This window comes from Canis lupus, chromosome 23, assembly GCF_048164855.1.
Source record: "Canis lupus baileyi chromosome 23, mCanLup2.hap1, whole genome shotgun sequence".
NCBI classification, from domain to species: domain Eukaryota; kingdom Metazoa; phylum Chordata; class Mammalia; order Carnivora; family Canidae; genus Canis; species Canis lupus.
Genome location: NC_132860.1, coordinates 26225878 through 26244336, shown reverse-complemented (window position 1 = coordinate 26244336; position 18459 = coordinate 26225878). Strand labels below are relative to the sequence as shown.

Here is an 18459-nt window from a genome sequence, read left to right as displayed (position 1 = left end):
AGACTCTCAACCTCTGAGCGCTGAGCCACCCAGGCATCCTATAAAGCTACTTTTTAATAGTAGTTTTGAGGAACAAACTGGGACTTAATTGTCATAGACCTAAGATACTTTCATCATTTTGTCATCTAATTATAAAAGTGAGGTACAACTATAGAAACTTTCAACAGCAGGGATCCCTGGGTGGCTCAGCGGTTTAAGCACCTGCCTTTGGCCCAGGGCGAGATCCTGGAGACCCCGGATCGAGTCCCATATCAGGCTCCCAGCATGGAGCCTGCTTCTCCTTCTGCCTGTGTCTCTGCCTCTCTCTCTGTGTGTCTTTTATGAATGAATAAATAAAATCTTAAAAACAAACAAACAAACAAAAAAAAAACTTTCAACAGCATAGACATGAAGGTTGTAGAAAATGATAATCGTTTAAGATTAGGGTGGGAGTTAGGGCTAGTCCTGAAATGAAGTCAGGATGTCTCCTGTCCCCTAGTCTTTAATGCATCATGGTCATGAATAAAACTGGTTTTATTTTATTCTTTTATTGTAATGCTGAACCGGTGGCCCCAAGAAGGCTGTTAAAATGTTCTATGTCTCCCCAGGCCCACTGTGTGAGAGTGTGCATGTTGTGCTCTGTCCAAGAGTACCTGGTTGTGGGGGACAGCGTGAAGTGAGAGCTGGGAGAGGGGATACTGAAACCTAGCCTGTCCTTCTTGCTGAGCTGCGTGTCCTGCTGTGGGGCTCCTGAAGGAAGAGGCATTTTTTTCTAATTGGCTTAGAAGCCGCACCTGGGTTGGAGGTAGCATTACTTTCCTGGGAGAGCACATGGTGGGGTGGGGAATGTGCAGTGCCTGGGGCCACCCAGAAAGAGGGCTGGGGGGCAGTGGGGTATCCAGTCTGGAGCCCTGCAGGGGGATGTGGCCGGAGGCAGGGTGTGCTAGTCCTTGGTATCTCGGGGAACAGAGAGCTCCAGGATGCGGAGCAATCCAGACAGGAGCCTGGATACAAGGCCAGTGCCAAGGTCCCCTCTGGTCAGGACCGCCCAAGGCCTCAGGCTAAGGAACAGGAAGTGTCTGTCTTAGCAACAGGAGTGAGCAGATGACGAGTGAGTGTGGCCTCTAGTACATACATGGTGACGTGTCGTAGTTATCTGGGTGACAGCTCTGCTTTATGGAGGGGGAAACTGAGTCTCAAAATGTCACATGACTTCAGGCAAGGAGTGATGAAGCCAGGACTGGAACCCAGCCTTGCCATGCATCCTGGGGGAAAAGGGCTCTGATGTAGACTCACCAGTGGCCCCCAGCTCCCCACCAGGTGGCTGAGGCAGCTCTTTATGCACCCAGGCGCTGGGGCCCTGACTCAATCCTCACCATGCTGAGGGCTGCTCCTCATCTGCCTCCGCCATTCCTGGGACCCCAGAGATGAGTCACACCACGGATGGGATGGGGCAGGAATCTGGTGCCAGGGCAAATGCCAGGGCAGAGATTCGGAGCTGCGGCAAAGCAGGAGACTCCAGTATAATTCTTTGGGTCTGGTATGCAGTGGCCACCGATCCCTGAGAGAAAGAAGGTAGGCTTCTTGGCCCAACGATCAGTCAGCTGCCTGCCTGAGGGCTGCACCTGATGCCTTGCCCAGCTGGGCTGGAGGGAGCTAGCTTCTGCAGCGGGGCGGGGGCGCTTCTGCACTCCTCGAGCCAGGAACCCAGCCCCCACCTAGTTCCTCATATGGGAGGGAAGTGTCTCCAAGGCCTCTTGCCTGGTTAGCGGAGTCCTGAGAACACCCAGGAGGGCAGTGGATCAAATGTGGTCCTGCCCACAGGTATCACCTGGTGATTGGGTTGGGGTTGGTGGTGGGGGGTCCTGGGCATCGTTGGGCTCTGGGGCAGTTGTACATAGTCAGGCTGTTGGGAGTGTGGGACCGAAGGGTGTGTGTGTGTGGTGGAGGGGCAGATCTGCCCTGTGGCTGCCGGGTGGGGTGAGAGGTGTGTGTCCCTGGAGGCTGTGAGAGGTATGAGTTTGTGGTATGGGCAGGCTGTGGTTTGTAGAACTGGCCTGGCCAGAGCTAGATGTGTGCTGTTCTTGGTTCCTGTGTGGGACACTCTGAGGGGTTTCCTGAGGTTTGGATGCTGGAGTCTATGCTGAGTCGCCTGGAGTAGTGGGGGTTGTGGGAGTGGGAGGAGATGGCGTGCAGGGGAGGAGGGGGTGAGTGGAGGAGTAGCTCAGGCCCGGGTGTGGACCCCGCCTCCCTCTCACTCCATCCCCCCATCACTGGGCCTTCCCTTGGACCCAGAGTGCAGCTCTGTGCAGAGGGGGCCTGAAGTACTCCTGGGGGCGTGGGGTGTGCGGCGGGGGAGGGCAGGGTCTTGGCTGAGGGGGCTTCAGAGCTGAATGTGGAAGGAGTTAGGACCTTTAGGGCCACTCTGACTCAGGCCTAAATCACTCATGCAAATCAGAATGCAAAGGAGGCTCACACCCTCGTGGGAGTCCCCAGACCTGTCTGGGTGTCACTACTGTCCTCTTACATCCCCATCCCTGCCCCACTGAAATCACCCCATCTCTGGACCTGCCAGGTCCTTTCCTACCCCTGAGCCTTGCCCGCTCAGTTTCCTTTGGCTGGAAGCGCAACCTCCTACTCCTTCCAAGCCCAGCTCTGGAGTGCCCTCGGGAAGCCTTTCCAGCTCTACCAAAGAGAGGCAGTCACATCTTCTGAAGGCCCCTGTGGCTCCAGCAAGTGACCTGGGCAAATTTCCACTTCCCACAGCTTCCTTGAAATGGGGCAAGAGTCTCAGGCCTTGAGATTGTTATGAGGACAAGTGAGATAAAGCTGACAATCTGGCAAGGGCCAGGCATGCAGTAGGCACTTAGGAAAAACGGAGGAAGTGGGAGGGTGCCTGCCCTTGGCTAAGGCTCTGGGCTGCCCTGCTGCTGGACTGGCGGGAATGGCGGGACTGAGATGCCAGGCTGCGCCAGGAGGGCAGTGAGGTTTAAACTGTGGTGAGGGTTGAGTGGTAGTCAGAGGACAGAAGGTGAGAGCTTCGCCTCCGGCAAGCAGACCTAGGGAAGGACTGGCTGCCAAGGATTAGTGATTCTGGATGACCCTTACCTCTGGACTGAGTGCCCTTGGGTCAGCCAGGCCCTGGACTCCACTGTGGAGGGAGGGGTGGATAAAAAGAGGTGCAGGCTCTCAGAGTACCCCAGGCCAGATGGGGGTTAGGCACAGACGGAGCCCCATGAATGGACCAACTAGAGATAGATGGGGAGTAGCGCTCTGCTACATGGCTTGGCTTCCACGGTTTAGGAGCCCAAGCCCAGTGGTTAGGGAGCACTTGCTGGAGAAGGCAACAGGAATCAGTACCTGAAGGTGGGATGTGGCTCATTTGCTCACTGTCAGCAGACATTTTCGGGGGTCCCATATGCTAAGCTGGTGCCTGGTGCAAAAAGCAACATGAAGGGCATCCTAGGCCAGCCCAGCCCAGCTGGGGCTTCTTTTAGGGCTTCGTTTACATCGAGTCACTTCCTCTCTGTGGGTGTTGTTTCTTCATTTGTAAATGTCACTGCTGGAGCAGGTTGAATGACAGGGGCCGGCCTTGCGGCTTAGAGCTGGGGTGGGATCTTAGTTGGCAGAGCCGAGGGGAGCTGGAGGGGGACAGGAGAAGCAGGGGCAGGTGGGATGGTGGGGTGTTGAAGTTTGAGCTGGGCCCTTGAGGTAGGGGAGGAGGGGAACCCCACAGCTTGTGGCCATGCTGTCACAACAGGATGACACTCCCCTCCGCTGGTCCCTGCTTCCCTGGGGGTGGAGACTCAGTAATGTGTCATAGCAGCCAGAGGGCTTAAAGCTCCAAACCAGAGCCAGGATTAGAGTACAGTGAGTGTGGCACTTGGCTTGGGCACGAAGTGTAAAGGGAGGAGGGTGGGCAAAAAGCTCAGTAATCAAGATAATATTTTTAAGCCGTATTTTAAAAAAAAAACAAATCAAAATTGGTGAGAAAAATCCAAGATAAAATACCAAAATTTTAAATAAAGAGTATCGCCAATTCCTTCTTTGCCTCAGCCTCCCGTATGGCTCAGCAGGGCGCTGCTCCAAACTTCTTTTTTCTTTCTTTAAAGATTTTATTTATTTATCCACGAGAGACACACAGGGAGACAGGCAGAGACACAGGCAGAGGGAGAAGCAGGCTCCATGCAGGGAGCCCGATGTGGGACTCGATCCTCGGTCACCAGGATCAGGCCCTGGGCCAAAGGCGGTGCTAAACCGCTGAGCCACCTGGGCTGCCCATCAAACTTTTTTCAAGGAGCTGCCTCCTCTAGGAAGCCTTCCCTGACCCTCTGCCCTGAGAGGGCACTGTGGGCTGTTTTCACTGGCTGGATGGTGACTGACCCCCTCTAGCCTGAGCTTCCTGGAGAGCCAGGCCAGGTCTGAGGTCGGGCTTACATTTCCAGAGCCTTGAATGAGGCTGCCCCAGAGGGGTCAGTGTCGATCTCTGACTCTGCCCTTGGTCTAAAGTCTTTAGTGCAGGAATAGGAACTTAAGGGAGGCTGGGGGGTGGGGTGGGGCTGACTACTTCTGAGGGATGGAAGTGGTTTCCTGTTTCCCAGCCCTGGTCATTCCAGTGCAGTGTTGGGGCCATCACCAGTTGGTGCTGAGCCTTTAAAAGGGTGCCCAAGCTGTAGCTCGTGCTTGCTTAACATTCATTATCACTTTTGAGTGGCAAGAAGCAGAGTGGTTAAGAATCCAGAGTTAGGGGGCTCCTGGGTGACACAGTCAGTTGAGGGTCCTATTCTTAGTTTTGGCTCAGGTCATGATCTCATGGTTATGAGATTGGGCCTGTGTTGGGCTCTGTGGTCAGCGCAGAGTCTGCTTGAGATCCTCTCTCCCTCTCCCTCTGCCCCTCCTGCTCCTGTGCTTTCTCTCTCTCTCTCTTCTCTAATATAAATAAATAAATAAATAAATAAATAAATAAATACATAAATAAATAAATAAATAAATCTTAAAAAAAAAAAAGAATCTCCAGACTTAGACTATCCAGGAGAAATGAAATGTGAGCCACAAGTACAATTTAAACAAATTTTAAGTTGTTTTAATGTATTATATTTAAGTATCCAAAATATTATACTTTTGTCAGATAATAAATAGAAACAATAGAGATATTTTATCTTCTTGGGTTTTTTTTTTTTTTTTTGTACTAAATCTTCAAAATCCAGTGTGTACTTTATACAGCACACTTCCATTATGTGGCCACATGTTCAGTGCTTCATGGCCATATGTGGCTACTACTGGCTACTATATTAGTCAAAGATCTAAACTATATTTAAGCTGCCCATTCCTAGTTGTGCGACTTTGGGCAAATTACTTCTCTATGCCTCAGTTTCTTCATCTTGAACTGTGAGATATGTACCTCATAGGGTTGCTGTGAGGATTCACTAAGTTAATAAAAAGTGCTTATGTACCTATATAGTAAGGACTATTTAGGTTGTCTCTTATTTTTTAAAAAATTGTCATTTGAGTAGCACTGCCATTTTTTGCCAGTTCTTTCTGAAGTACTAATTACCTAAAATTTATTTATTCTTATTTTTATTTTTAAAAAAATTTTATTTACTTATTTGAGAGAGTGAGCAAGAGAGTGCATAGAGGGGGAGGGAGAAGCAGACTCCCCACTGAGCAGGGAGTCCTATGCGAGGTTCCATCCCAGGACCCTGAGATCATGACCTGAGCCAAAAGCAGATGCTTAACCAACTGAGCCACCCAGGCGCCCCTACCTATAATTTATTTTTGAAATACTTTTAAGGGCATCTATTCATGTCTCTCATGAATAAATAAAATCTTTAAAAAATACATAAAATACTTTAAAAACATATACCTTTTTAAGCCCCATCCTAAGAAGTGGTTATAGAGTCTACTTAAGACAAATATCTAACTGGCAAATTAAAATGTTCACAGGTGCCCCCTAAAGCCATCATGCAGAGCCTAGCAGTCTTCAGTTGACCCTGCCCTGGTGGCTGGAGACATACTGTGGCCCAGAGGTGCCCATCTCCCCCCAATCCCCCTACAGAACCCAGGCCATCCAGGCTTGCTAGTAGCTCGCCCTCAGGGACAGCCAGTTCTTTCTCCTCCTGCCTGGAAACACCCTCATTTGGCTTCCACACATATTTAGGAGCAGGGCCTCTGGCATCTGAGACCTCTGCCTCAGTTGCCCCCCACTCCCTTCACCCCATCCCATGGCTTCCAGCCTTAATGGAGAGTGTCCTGTTTCCCTGTGTGTCCCCAGCATCCCCCACCTCTCATTGACAGGCTCTGCAGTGTAGTGGGAGCTGCGTCTGCTCCTCTTCCGAGTCCTCTCTGGGGGCAGGTCCCAGCACAGCCCATGCCTATGCATCCCAGCCCCTGTCCTGGGGAGGACCAGAGAGTGGGAGTCCTGACTCCTCTTTGCAATCTGTGGGGCCACCACCTCTGGGCAGGCATGTCTGCCTCTTCACTCCTGCGGGAAGGCCTTCCTCTGGTCTAACCTCCATTGCTTCACCTGGACTCCATTAGGTTCCCTGAACCCTACCTCTTCCCCTACCATCTTGCCCATGTCTGGCTTCCTTCTCTTTCTTCCCCCTCCTCCTCCCCTTTCTTCCTTCTTCTCTCTTCCTTCCTCCTCCTTTCCCTCCTCCCGGCATCCAGCTGTTCAGAATGGCTCATGGACTTTCTCCTCCACTCCTGTCCTTGCAGGTTCCACCTTGGACCAAGATGAGGAGCAATTCAGAGTAGCTGCTGCCTCTGGAAGGATCCTTAGCGTCCTGGGCAGCCCAGCAGGTGAGTCAAGAGTTGGGAAGCAGGGAGCTGGGTTAGGTGTGGTGGGCTCAGCCCCAGCTTTGAAGTAGGGGAGGCTTCGTAGAGGCTTCCTGGAGGTCAGACAGGAGGTCCCAGTTTTCATTTTGAAAATAGGCAGAGAGGCAGGGAAAGGATGAGACTAATGAGCCTCCCAGGAGGACTTTGAAGGGGTGGGATAGGGCAGGGACCAATGGGTGGGGTGGGGAATATGAATCACATTCTTATTTATTTATTTTAATTTTTTTTTAAGATATTATTTATTCATTGGGTGGCAGGGAGGCAGAAGGCAGAGGGAGAGGCAGGCTTCCAGTGGAGCAGGGACTGATGCAGGACTCGATCCTAGGACCCTGGGATCACGACCTGAGCTGAAGGCAGACGCTCAACCACTGAGCCATCCAGGAACCCCTATTTTAAGATTTTTGTTTATTTATTTATTTGACAAGGAAAGAGAGAACGCATGCACATGTGTGCACACAAGCAGGGAGAGTAGCAGGCAGAGGGAGAGGGAGAAGCAGCCTCACTCTGAGCAGGGAGCCTACTGGAGGGCTCCATCCCAGCACCCTGGGATCATGGCTTGAACCAAAGGTAGATGATTAACTGACTGAGCCACCCAGGTGCCGCCACATTCTCTTTTAAATTGTGTTCATTTTTTGGAAAGTGATGGAAAAGTTTAAGACATAGAAAGGTATAGTGACAGGTAACCCTCCCTCCTTGTTCTCACAGCTACCAGGTCTTCTCCCCCAAGCCAGGCAGTTTCTTGTGTACCCCATCTGGAGGTATTATGTGCATGTCTATGCATGTATGTATATGACTATATATGTGTACATATATGTGCATTTTTAATTTAGCCTAGATGTTTACATAAGAAAACACTGCTCTGCAAATTATTTTTCCACCTAACATCAAATCCTTAATATCATTTTATATGAACTTTAGAATCTGCCTATTGGTAATTTTGGGGGGATTGTGCTTTGTACTTGTTATAGCTTAACCCAGGAAGAACTGATGTCTTCATAATGTTGAGAGCTGGTTTATCCAAGAACATCCACTATATTTCGTTTGTGTCTTCCTTTGGGCCCCTCAACAGCCTTTTTTTTTTTTTTTTAAGATTTTATTTATTTATTCATTAGAGACACACAGAGAGAGAGGCAGAGACACAGGCAAAGGGAGAAGCAGGCTCCATGCAGGGAGCCCGATGTGGGGCTTGTTCCTGGGACTCCAGAATCATGCCCTGGGCTGAAGGCAGGTGCTAAACCGCTGAGCCACCCTGGGATCCCCCTCAGCAGCCTTTTTAAAGAACTCACGTATTTCAAAATGTAGGTTATAGATGAAGATGTAGAGTGAAAATCTCCCTCCCACCAGAGGTGGGTTTCCAGGGAAGCTGAGCTTCAGGCTCCTTCCAAGGCCCTGAGAGGAACCCTGGCACTGTATGCATGTGGTCATGTGGTTTTGGAAATTTTTACAGAAGTAAGATATTTTTGTTTTTCCAATAAAGTTTTTAAATTTTTAAAAAAAGACTGTATTTGTTTATTTGGCAGAGAGAGAGAGAGAGAGAGAGAGTGCATACATGGGGAGCAGCAGAGAGAGAGGGACAAGCAGGCTCCCCAGTGAGCAGGGAGCCTGATGCGGGGCTCGATCCCAAGACCCGGGGACCATGACGTGAGCTGTAGGCAGATGCTTAACTGACTGAGCCACACAGGCGCCCTTATAATTCTTTTTAAACTGAGATATGATTGACATATGATATTGTATTAGTTTTCAGGTATACAACATAATGATTTGATATTTGTGTATATTGTAAAATGATAAGACATTATAATACCTTTTTTTAAGAGAGGGAGGTGGGAGAGGGACAGAGGGAGAGCGAGAGAAAGAATCTCAAGCAGGCCCCACGCCCAGCACAAAGCCTGTCATGGGGCCCCATCTCATGACCCTGAGATCATGACCTGAGCCGAAATTAAGAGTCAGACACTTAACAGACTGACCACCCAGGCACCACTCTGATATCTTTTTCTTAAAGAGGGAATCGAACATGTGTCAGCATCAGAACTCTTGAAGTCTGGCTGTAGGTCTGCCCCCTTCTGTCCCCTCAGCCCTCAATTCTCCTTAGAGGCAAGGTCACCTTGTCTCTGATGTATCTTTTCAGAGAAATTTTATGTATTTACCATCACTGTGAACTGATCTATCCTCTCTGGTTTGTTTTTTCCTACATCAAAGGCAGAATGTTCTATATACTGCTCTACACCTTTCTTTAGCCATTAACAATGCATCTGGGAGGTCATCCCATATCAATATGTAATGATAATGTTTCCTCATTTTTTTTTTTTAAGTAGGCTCCACACCCAGCATAGAGCCCACCTTAAGGCTTGAACTCACAAGCCTGAGATCAAGACCTGAGCTGAGACCAAGAGTCAGATGCTTAACCTACTGAGCCACCCAGGTGTCCTGAGCTTCCTCATTTTTTTAAGGCTGCTCAGTATTCTACTACATGACTACACTATAATGTAGTTATCCATTCCCTGTTTGATTGGTATTTGGGTTATTTCCAGTGTTTTAGTATTATACACATCGCTGTTACCAGTCACTTTGGAAGACTGCAGGGCAGGTATTGTCTACAGGTGGCTGGATCAAAGAGTAAAAAGCCTTGGGGTTTTCATACCTATTGTGGTTTAATTGCCCTTCCCAGAGGCACACCCATCAGCTGGGCAGGGGAATGCCTCACCCCGTCACCACTTAGTGTGAGGAGGTTAAGTTCCTTTTCGTATTCTTAAGAACCATTTATATTTTCCTTTCTGTATTTTGTATTTTTTGCCCCCCTTTTTTTTCCTGTTAGGTCATTAACCTGTTTATTTCTAGGTGCTTTTCAGTTTTCAGGAAAATCTTTTACAGCTTAACATAGTAACTTAAGGGATCCCTGGGTGGCGCAGTGGTTTAGTGCCTGCCTTTGGCCCAGGGCGCGATCCTGGAGACCCGGGATCGAATCCCACGTCAGGCTCCCCACGTCAGGCTCCCGGTGCATGGAGCCTGCTTCTCCCTCTGCCTGTGTCTCTGCCTCTCTCTCTCTCTCTCTGTGACTATCATAAATAAATAAAAATTAAAAAAAAATTAAAAAAAAAAGAACCATTTATATTTTCCTTTCTGTATTTTGTATTTTTTGCCCCCTTTTTTTTTCCTGTTAGGTCATTAACCTGTTTATTTCTAGGTGCTTTTCAGTTTTCAGGAAAATCAATCCTGTGTCTGGGATATGAGAGGCATATGTCCTCTGACTTGTTGGTTATCTCTTGGCTTTGTTTCTAGTGCATTTTTATCATGCAGGAATGTTTGATTTTTTTTTTTAAAGGTCTTATGTATTTATTTAAGAGAGAGAGACACACACCATGAGCTGGGGGAGAGGCAGAGGCAGAAGGAGAAGCAGACTCCCTGCTGAGCAGGGAGCCCAGTGGGGGGCTGGGGGGCTGGATCCCAGGACTCTGGGATCATGACCTGAGCCACCCAGGCACCCCTGCTTTTTATAGAGTTGAATATTTTACTCATTACATTCCTAGGTTTGTATCATTTCTAAAAGGCTTTTGCGGGCAGCCCCGTTGGCGCAGCGGTTTATCGCCACCTGCAGCCCAGGGTGTGATCCTGGAGACCCGGGATAGAGTCCCACGTCAGGCTCCCTGCATGGTGCCTGCTTCTCCCTCTGCCTGTGTCTCTGCCTCTCTCTCTCTCTAGCTGTGTCTCTATGAATAAATAAATAAATAAAATTTAAAAAAATAAATAAATAAAAGGCTTTTGCCTCTCTCAGATGATATTTTAAATCCTTTCATGATCTTATTTTTTAAAATGAAATCTTTGTAATTTATCCTGTTGTAAAGTGTGAAGTAGGGGGTCTGATTTTGTTTCTAGATTGTTCCACAGCTGTCCTAAAAATTTAATAATCCATCTTTTTTCACTAGTTTGAGATGTTACTTTTATTGGACATTAAATTCTTATATGTGTTTAGATCTATTTTTGATCTATTTGTTTTGTTTGATTCATCTGCTCAGGTGCTGGTAACATTTACTATCTTAATTACTGGCTGATTCTCACTCTTTACCTTTCTTTTCCCCCCACCTCCTGCTTGAGAATTTTCCTGGCTCTTCCTGCTTGTTTACTTTTCCACATGAATTTTTTTTAAGGATTTTATTTATTTATTCATGAGAGACACAGAGCGGGGGCGGGCAGAGACAGGCAGAGGGAGATGCAGGCTTCATGTGGGGAGCCTGATGCGGGACTCAGTCCCGGGTCTCCAGGATCATACCCTCAGCTGAAGGCAGATGCTCAACCACTGAGCCACCCAGGCGTCTCTCCACATGAATTTTCAAATCTGCTTGTCTAGCTCTTCTTCCCTACCCCTCAAAACTGTGTGGTATTTAATAGGATTCTGCATATTTATAGATTAGCTTAGAAATAATATCTTCATGGTGCCTTCTACATGGGAACATACTGTGTCTTTCATTTTTCCAGGTTTCTTCTTTCTGTCTCTTCCTATAGATCTTACACAGTTCTTACTGTTTCTTTTTGGTGTTTTTGGTTTTGTAATGCTATGGTAAATGAGGCTCTTCATCCAGGTTTCTACCTGGTTATTGCCTATAAATATTGATTTTGTTATATTAGTTTTGAATCCAGCTCACTTGTAAATTCTTTAACTTTTAATCCTATGATTAATAATAATCACTGTCATGAAATGGATATCCTTGATTCCTGACCTTAATGGAGATTTTTCCATTGTTTTCCCATTAAGTAAGGTGCCAATTTTTAGTTTAAGGAAGTATCAATCCATTTCTATGTTAGTGAAATTTTTGTTAAGTACACTGGATATTGTGTTTTATCATTTGCTTCTTTGGTATCTGTGGAGATGATCTGGTGACTTTTCTCTTTTGATTTGTTAATCACCTTCTCCTTGTATCATCTGTCTCTTGACTCTGCCAGGCCAGGAGCTCTGGAGTGCAGAGATGCGACCTGAGTCCCTACCACCCAGTGTGAGGCTCTGTCCAATGAACAAATGAGTGGATGGCCTTTTCTATGCATTAACCACCTTGGTGGTGGGAGGGGTGCCTTATTCACAGGGCCAGGACCCCAGAGGCTGTGTGATGTTGGCTTCACTTAACTCCTGGAACATTCTGCTTCCTCCGGGGGCATGGAGGTGGGGTGAAGCTCAACCCCTAGACGGGCTTGCACGGGGACCAGCAGGGGTATCCCTCAACCCAACCCATACTCACTAAGCCCCTGGGCTTGGCCATGAGCTGGGAACTGGTGCCTCAGAAGGAACTGGGCCCTTGCCTGGATCTTGCAGAGGGAAGTAGACGGCATGTGTGCCAGACACAGCCATTGGCCAGCCTTGCAGCAGTGGCCCAGGTTGTGGATGGGTCTTAGGAGTGATATCAAGTCTGGAGGTACTGGAGGGTGTGCCAAAAGAGATGTGAGCTGGATGCTAGGAAGCCACAGAGGTGGAGGTGGTGGGTTTCAGGCAGAGAGAAAAGCCTGTGTGTTCAGGGATCTAGCAGTATCTGCCTTGCCTGGCACATGGGGCTCAGAGGAGAAAGCTCAAGGACAGAGCTTTGGCATGGGAGAGCCGCAGAGGGTTGCTAATCGGGGCACTATGGCCAGGCAGCCTTGCCTCTCACGTGTGTCCATCTGTCTATTCCAGGTCTGGACAGGCCCCTGCTGGCTGGCCTCTGCTAGCAGGAACCATGGCAGAGGCTGGGGATGCAGCACTGTCTGTGGCTGAGTGGCTGCGGGCACTGCACCTGGAGCAGTACACTGGGCTCTTCGAGCAGCATGGGCTGGTGTGGGCCACAGAGTGCCAAGGCCTCAGTGATGCCCGCCTGGTAGACATGGGCATGCTACTCCCTGGTCACCGCCGCCGCATCCTGGCTGGCCTGCTCCGTGCCCACACGCCCCCGACCCCTGCACCCCGCCCCACCCTACGACCTGTGCCCATGAAGCGTCATGTCTTCCGCACTCCACCTGTGCCTGCCACCCCACCAGAGCCACTGCCTGCAGCTGGAGAGGACGAGGGGCTGCCCGCTGCCCCACCCATCCCACCCCGGAGGAGCTGCCTCCCGCCTGCCTGCTTCTCTGCCCCATCCGCAGCAGCCCCAGACCCCGTGCTGCCCCCGCTGCCTGCCAAGCGGCATTTGGCAGAATTAAGTGTTCCTCCTGTGCCCCCCCGCACTGGGACGCCACGCCTGCTGGTGAGGTGAGTGCACGCCATCCGTGGTGGGAGGAATAGGGGTGGAAGATCCTAGAAAGTGGAGAGGGAGTTTGTGGCCTTTGGCATTGGGGGTAAGAAAGGCACCTTAGTGGAGGGAACAGCATGTGTAAAGCTCAGAGGTGAGAAGCACCGTCCGGGGCCACTCTGAGCAGATTGGAGCTAAACTAGGGGGTGAGTGTGGGGGTGGCTTGCGGATGGCATGGTGGGACATTCTGGGAATGCCCAGTGGGAAGCCAAGAAGGTTTTAAGCAGAACAATTGGGTAAAAGCTGAATACTAAAAAGATGACTCTGGGGGCTGGTGAGGTTGGTGGAGAAGGAAGAGGCTAGGCGACTAGCGACAGGGCCTAGGCTCCCAGGAGAGGCAGAGAGAATGGATAGGACTTGGGGATGGCCTGGGTATAAGCAGAGAGGGCACAGGGAGCCACATGGCATCCATGTTTCCATCTTGGGTGGATAATGATGCTGTTCTTGATCTGGGAGTTCAAGGACAGAAGCATACCCAGGGAGCAAGTCTGGAGTTCAGTTTGGGGCCTGGTGAGTATGAGACGCTGGGAGATGGGAGTACATTCTGAGTCAGTAGGTAGCATGTGGAGGTAACAGTCTAGAATGATGAACTTGCCGTGGGAGGAGCAGGAACTTCCCAGGGCCTGCTGCTTGTGTCCCGTCTTCCCCCTGTACTGCTCCTGCCACACGTCCCCAAATCCTGGGGATACTTCTCAGGCCACAGCCTACTCACCCTCCCTCTTCCTCAGAATTATTTTCCCTGCTCCTGGCTCTTGGTACTCCTGTTTCCTTGAGTTTCCACCTACTTCTGTCCGTTTTAACCTCTTTCATATATACCCTCTGTTCTTGCCATGTGCTGGGGTGCCCAGCTGGGAGGGAGCATCCCCAGTTAGTACTGGATATGTGTTCGGGGGTGTATTGGAGATTATTGCAGTACTTGGACCAAGTCAGTCCAGTCTGGGAAGGCTTCTCGGAGGAGGAAAAGATGTATAGAGAGAGGTCTCCTGGTCCCTATTGTTGGGCACTGTGCTGGGTGCTTCACTTACACAATCTTGTTTGGTCCCAGCTCAAGCCTTCTGGGGATTTGTGTTCTGTTTTCAAGCAGAGAAACTGAGTCTCAGAAAAGGGAGAGGAGCCCTGGCTGGATCCATGCCAAGTGCATGCTCAGGGAGCCCCTGTGGGGAGGGCCTGGGAAGCTTTCCCCACCCAGAGAGGGGCGTTAAGTAAGGAGGCCTTGCCGGCTAAGCCAGGGCTGTGCTGTTTTGAAGTTTGATTGGTGGAAGCACAAAAGGGGTTTTTGCCTTTCCTGGGCTCACACTGTGCAAGATGGTGCTAGGGTCCCCTAGGAGCCTGGCTCACGTTTGGATTGGAGTTTCCTGGAGCCCTTCTGCCCTCTAGTGGCCATTCTCATACATGCATGAGACTTTTTTTTTTTTTTAAGATTTTATTTATTTGAGAGACAGCACCTGCTTGACAGAGCATGGAGGGAGGGCGGAGCAGAGGGGCAAGGGGCAGAGGGGGAGGGAGAAGCTGCTCCAGCTGAGCAGGGAGCCTGACCCGGGATCATGACCTGAGCCGAAGACAGATGCTTAAAACGACTAAGCCATCAGGCCTCCTAGCCATTTCTGTTTCTTTTCATTCCATCATTATAGAGGGGGCTGAGGGAGAGAGAGAGCATATGTGTGTCTGTCCATCTGTATCTAGGGCTGGGAGTAGGTGAACAAGGACAGGAGGCAGGGCCCTGTCCGTTAGAAGCTCACAAAGGCTAAGGGAGGCAAACCTCTCACTAAGAGAGTGGAGGCCTGGATTCCTGTCTCGGAGCCAGAATACCTGGGGCAGGCCCAGCTAGCTGTGTGAGTGATGAGCAATTGCCCCTCTGGGCCTGTTTCTATTGGGTGCCCTCCTGGAACTAACATCTGTGTTCAGGGGAGTTGTTGGGTAGAGTAAGGGTCCCATCAATGCCCCGGAGTACCAGCCCCAACCCTCAGAGCCTCAGTGTGAACTTAGTCATTTAGTTAGCCTGTGGGGGAGGCCAGGCTTCCATGCTCAGGAGTCTGGGCCCTTTAGCTAAAGGACCCCAAATTTATTCCATGCTGAGAGAACTTGGAGACAGTTATTCTTTGCAATCTGGGGCTATTTCTTAAGGCAGATTGTGATGGGAGGTGAGCTGCCAAGCCTGGCTTCCTTGTCCTGGGGTCTTTGACATTTGGAACTTTGGATATCTGTAGGTACTAGCACCCTGACTTGCAAGATGTACAAAATCTTTAAAGCCCAGGACAGAAAAACTCACTGAGGGTGGAGCTTCATGTGTAGGTAACAGGTGAAGGCTGGACAGGGAGGAGACGGGGATAGAGCCTGACTGGCTCTCCCTCCTGGCCCCTTCTTCTGGACTCCAGGCTCCATGGTGCCCAGCAGAAGGCTATTCAACATGACCTGCTCCTGTCCCCTTTGTAGAAGTCCCTTCTTCCTGATACGGCCTTTGGGTCCTTGCTTGCACCCTTTAGTGATAGAGGTCTCACTTTCTCTGTCTCAGGACCTCTTAAACCAGTTCATGTGGTGTCCAAGTGAGCACATCTGCCTGGCTCCCCATCACCAGCCTCCCAGCAGAATTTGGGATTATCTGCTGTGTGTGCATGTGTATACTCTGGAGATAGTGACTCCATGTGAGGGCATGCCTAGCCAGTTTGTATTTGTGCACCCGCAGGGGTGCATGTTTGCACAAGCCATCAAGGAAGTAGTGTGTCTGTGTATTTACGTTTCTGCATGGGTTTTAAGGGAGGCCCTATGTGATCCTAATATGTATATATGAGTGGGGGTTTATTCAGTGTCAGTGATTACTTGCTGGTGGTGGTATGTGTGTGTGAGGTCATCAGGGCCTTTGTGCACACATGCATGTGTGTCTACTGGCCTGTGTCTACTGGCCTGGTGGAAACTCCAACAGTGTGAGTCCATTTGTGAATGCATGTGCTGTGGGTGGTGAATTGGTATGTGTGTTATTTGTGTACTGCCAGGTGTGAGCCACTGTGCTGCCAAGCCCACTAGTGTCAGCTCCACTAAGACCAAGATTGTTGTTGATTTTGTTTACTGCTGAATCCCCCATACCTGGAACAATGCCAGCTGCCTAATAGGCACTCTGAAAGTATTTGTTGTGTGCAGGAATAGATGAAGACTGCATGAATTTCTGTACTGCCCAGTGCTGAGCACGTGTGCCACCCACACAGACTTGGCACCCACAGAGTGCCTTCAGCACACACTGCACGTTAGACAGTAGGGTTAAGGGGCCCCAAGCTCACCATCCCAAATCCCTTCCCACTATACAACTTGGGTCACCCCAGACGTCTTAGAAAGGCAGAGGCCTTCATGGAGGCAGGCAGAAAATGAGCAGGGATGGGGTTGCCACCTCCTTGCCCTAACTGGGTCAGGACTCTCAGAACCAGGCTTACCATCCTGCCTGGCGTGAAACAACCCTACTTCACTCCTCAGAGGGTCTACACCCCCCACCATTATTTAAGCTTATGATAGGGAACTTGTTGATGAGTCCAGAAATGCTGAGAAACTTTCCCAGAGTTGCACAGCCCAGCAGAGTGGAAGCCATTGTTCAGACTGCCTCCTGGCCTGGGGCCCCATCTACTTAGCCCCAGGTATCATAGATGTGAACCCTCTGAGCCTGCTTCCCTAAGTGGCAGAGGGGTCTTTTCTGATCCAGGGTTCCAGGGTCACTCCACAGAGCCCCTCTCAGATGACTCTGGACCTCAGTGTCCCCCTCTGATACCTGCTAGATGCCTAAAGATACATCTAAAGAGGAGTATTTGCCCAGAGAGGGCAGCTGCCAGCTGGAATCCTACTGCAAGGCCTCCCACCTGTGCCCTCGACTGCCCTGCAGCTCAGCCAATCCCTCGTCTTCCTGAAGGCTGATCACTTGTTGCTGGGGCAGAACTTGCTCCCTTCAAAGAGCCTCTTTCTCAGCCTCTCTGGACCTCCTTTTTGGGGGTGGGGAGGAGACAGCCAAGGCCAAGGTTTCCTGAGGGTCTACTCTGTAAGGCCCTGCTAGACGGCCCTGGGGTGGCTTGTCCCATTCCAACTTGGGGTTGGTGGGGGGGCAGCCTGGGGGCGGGGAGGAAGTGTCTGCCCCAAGGGATTCTGGGTGACTTTTCTCTTTCTCAGTGTTTTCAGGAAGTGTGTGTATTGGCCAGGGCGGCAGGGGGTGGGGGAGGAGGAGAGCAGGAAGCCAAGGGAGACCAAAACTGGATACACACACACACACACACACACACACACACACACACTCCTGGACAGATTCAGTCTTACACAGAAACACGTACTCAGACAAGTGATCACGGCCCCTGAAAGCCGTACCTGAACCCAGACACCGCCTCAGACACACCCAGGGAGCAGGGGCCTGGCTGTCTGCCAGAGCAGCCCTGGTCGGACGAGCCGCCTGCTTGGGCGCACAGCGCTGTGGAGCGGGAGCCGTGGGAGTCCTCCGGGCCCGGACCTGTGGGCATCTGAGGGTGAGCGAAGGGCAGCTTTGGGCCGGGCTGTCAGTGGCGGCCGGAGAGGGAGGCTCCTTCCGAGGGTCTGTCTGTCACCGCTGGGCAGGGTTTTCTGTGGTCCTCCCTCCACCCCTCCTGGTTTTTCTCTCAGATTTTCTCTTCTTTCACTTTCTCCACATCTTCTGTTGCCCTTTCCTTTTCTCCCCTTCTCTTCTTCCCTCTGCCCTGGGCTTTTTGGGCCTCCATCTTCCCATTAGCCTGTCTCTTGGGCCCACTGGGAGCCCACAGTGCCTCGGTGGGTGTCTGCCTGTCGGGGACCTGGTGCTGATCTCAGTCTGGCTTCTCTCAGAGTCCAGTTCAAGGGTGTTGTGGCCGTGGGCAGCCTCCACCTCCCTTTGCCCTCCCACTGAGTCCAGGGTAATAGGGAGACCTGAGGAGGGCTGGTACTTGGTTGGTGTGGTTCCTATTACACTTCCCTAGAGCCAGTAAAGTGGTGGGTACCTATGATGCTGGCGGGCTGGGTTGGCCTTCCCTCCCCCCAATTGCTGTGAATCCCTAATGAACTCAACAACCCTGTGCTTGAGTCACTTGGGGACACAGAAATGCCTCTAACTGAGTCCTGTCTGCATCCAGCCCTGCCCTGTGCCCTTGGCTCATCTTTCCACAGGGCTCAGCATATACCCACCTGCACCTTCTCCTACCAGGACAACCTTGAGCTGGACCCTCAGGAGGTAGGGGATGGGGTCCATACAGTCTTGGACCCCCTCGTGGGCCTTGCCCTGTAGCCCTCAAGAACCAGCACAGGCCCAGACCTGGGAAGCATGAAGAGCTGCGGTGGGAGAGCTGGGCCTCTGCCGCCTCCTGCCCACTACAGCACTGCTTGCCTGTGGGAAAGCTCAGTGTAGGCCCAGTGGCAGACATGC

At 50.7% G+C, this 18459-nt stretch overlaps 1 protein-coding gene across 5 annotated transcripts in view; it reads left to right on the top strand.

Annotated features, from left to right (window-relative positions):
* The window catches only part of ARAP1 (ArfGAP with RhoGAP domain, ankyrin repeat and PH domain 1), a 65287-nt gene that overhangs the window by 10738 nt on the left and 36090 nt on the right, over positions 1-18459 (top strand). For 2 of the 5 annotated variants that reach the window (XM_072794476.1, XM_072794474.1), the window contains exons 2-3: positions 6697-6780; positions 12473-13024. In XM_072794476.1, coding sequence (XP_072650577.1) covers positions 12516-13024 — 509 coding nt within the window. In that variant the 5' untranslated portion in view covers positions 6697-6780; positions 12473-12515. Of the gene's footprint in view, positions 1-1734; positions 1804-6696; positions 6781-12472; positions 13025-17223; positions 17555-18203; positions 18268-18459 lie in introns of those variants that run through there. The other 3 variants (XM_072794475.1, XM_072794478.1, XM_072794477.1) reach the window with 3 other exon arrangements.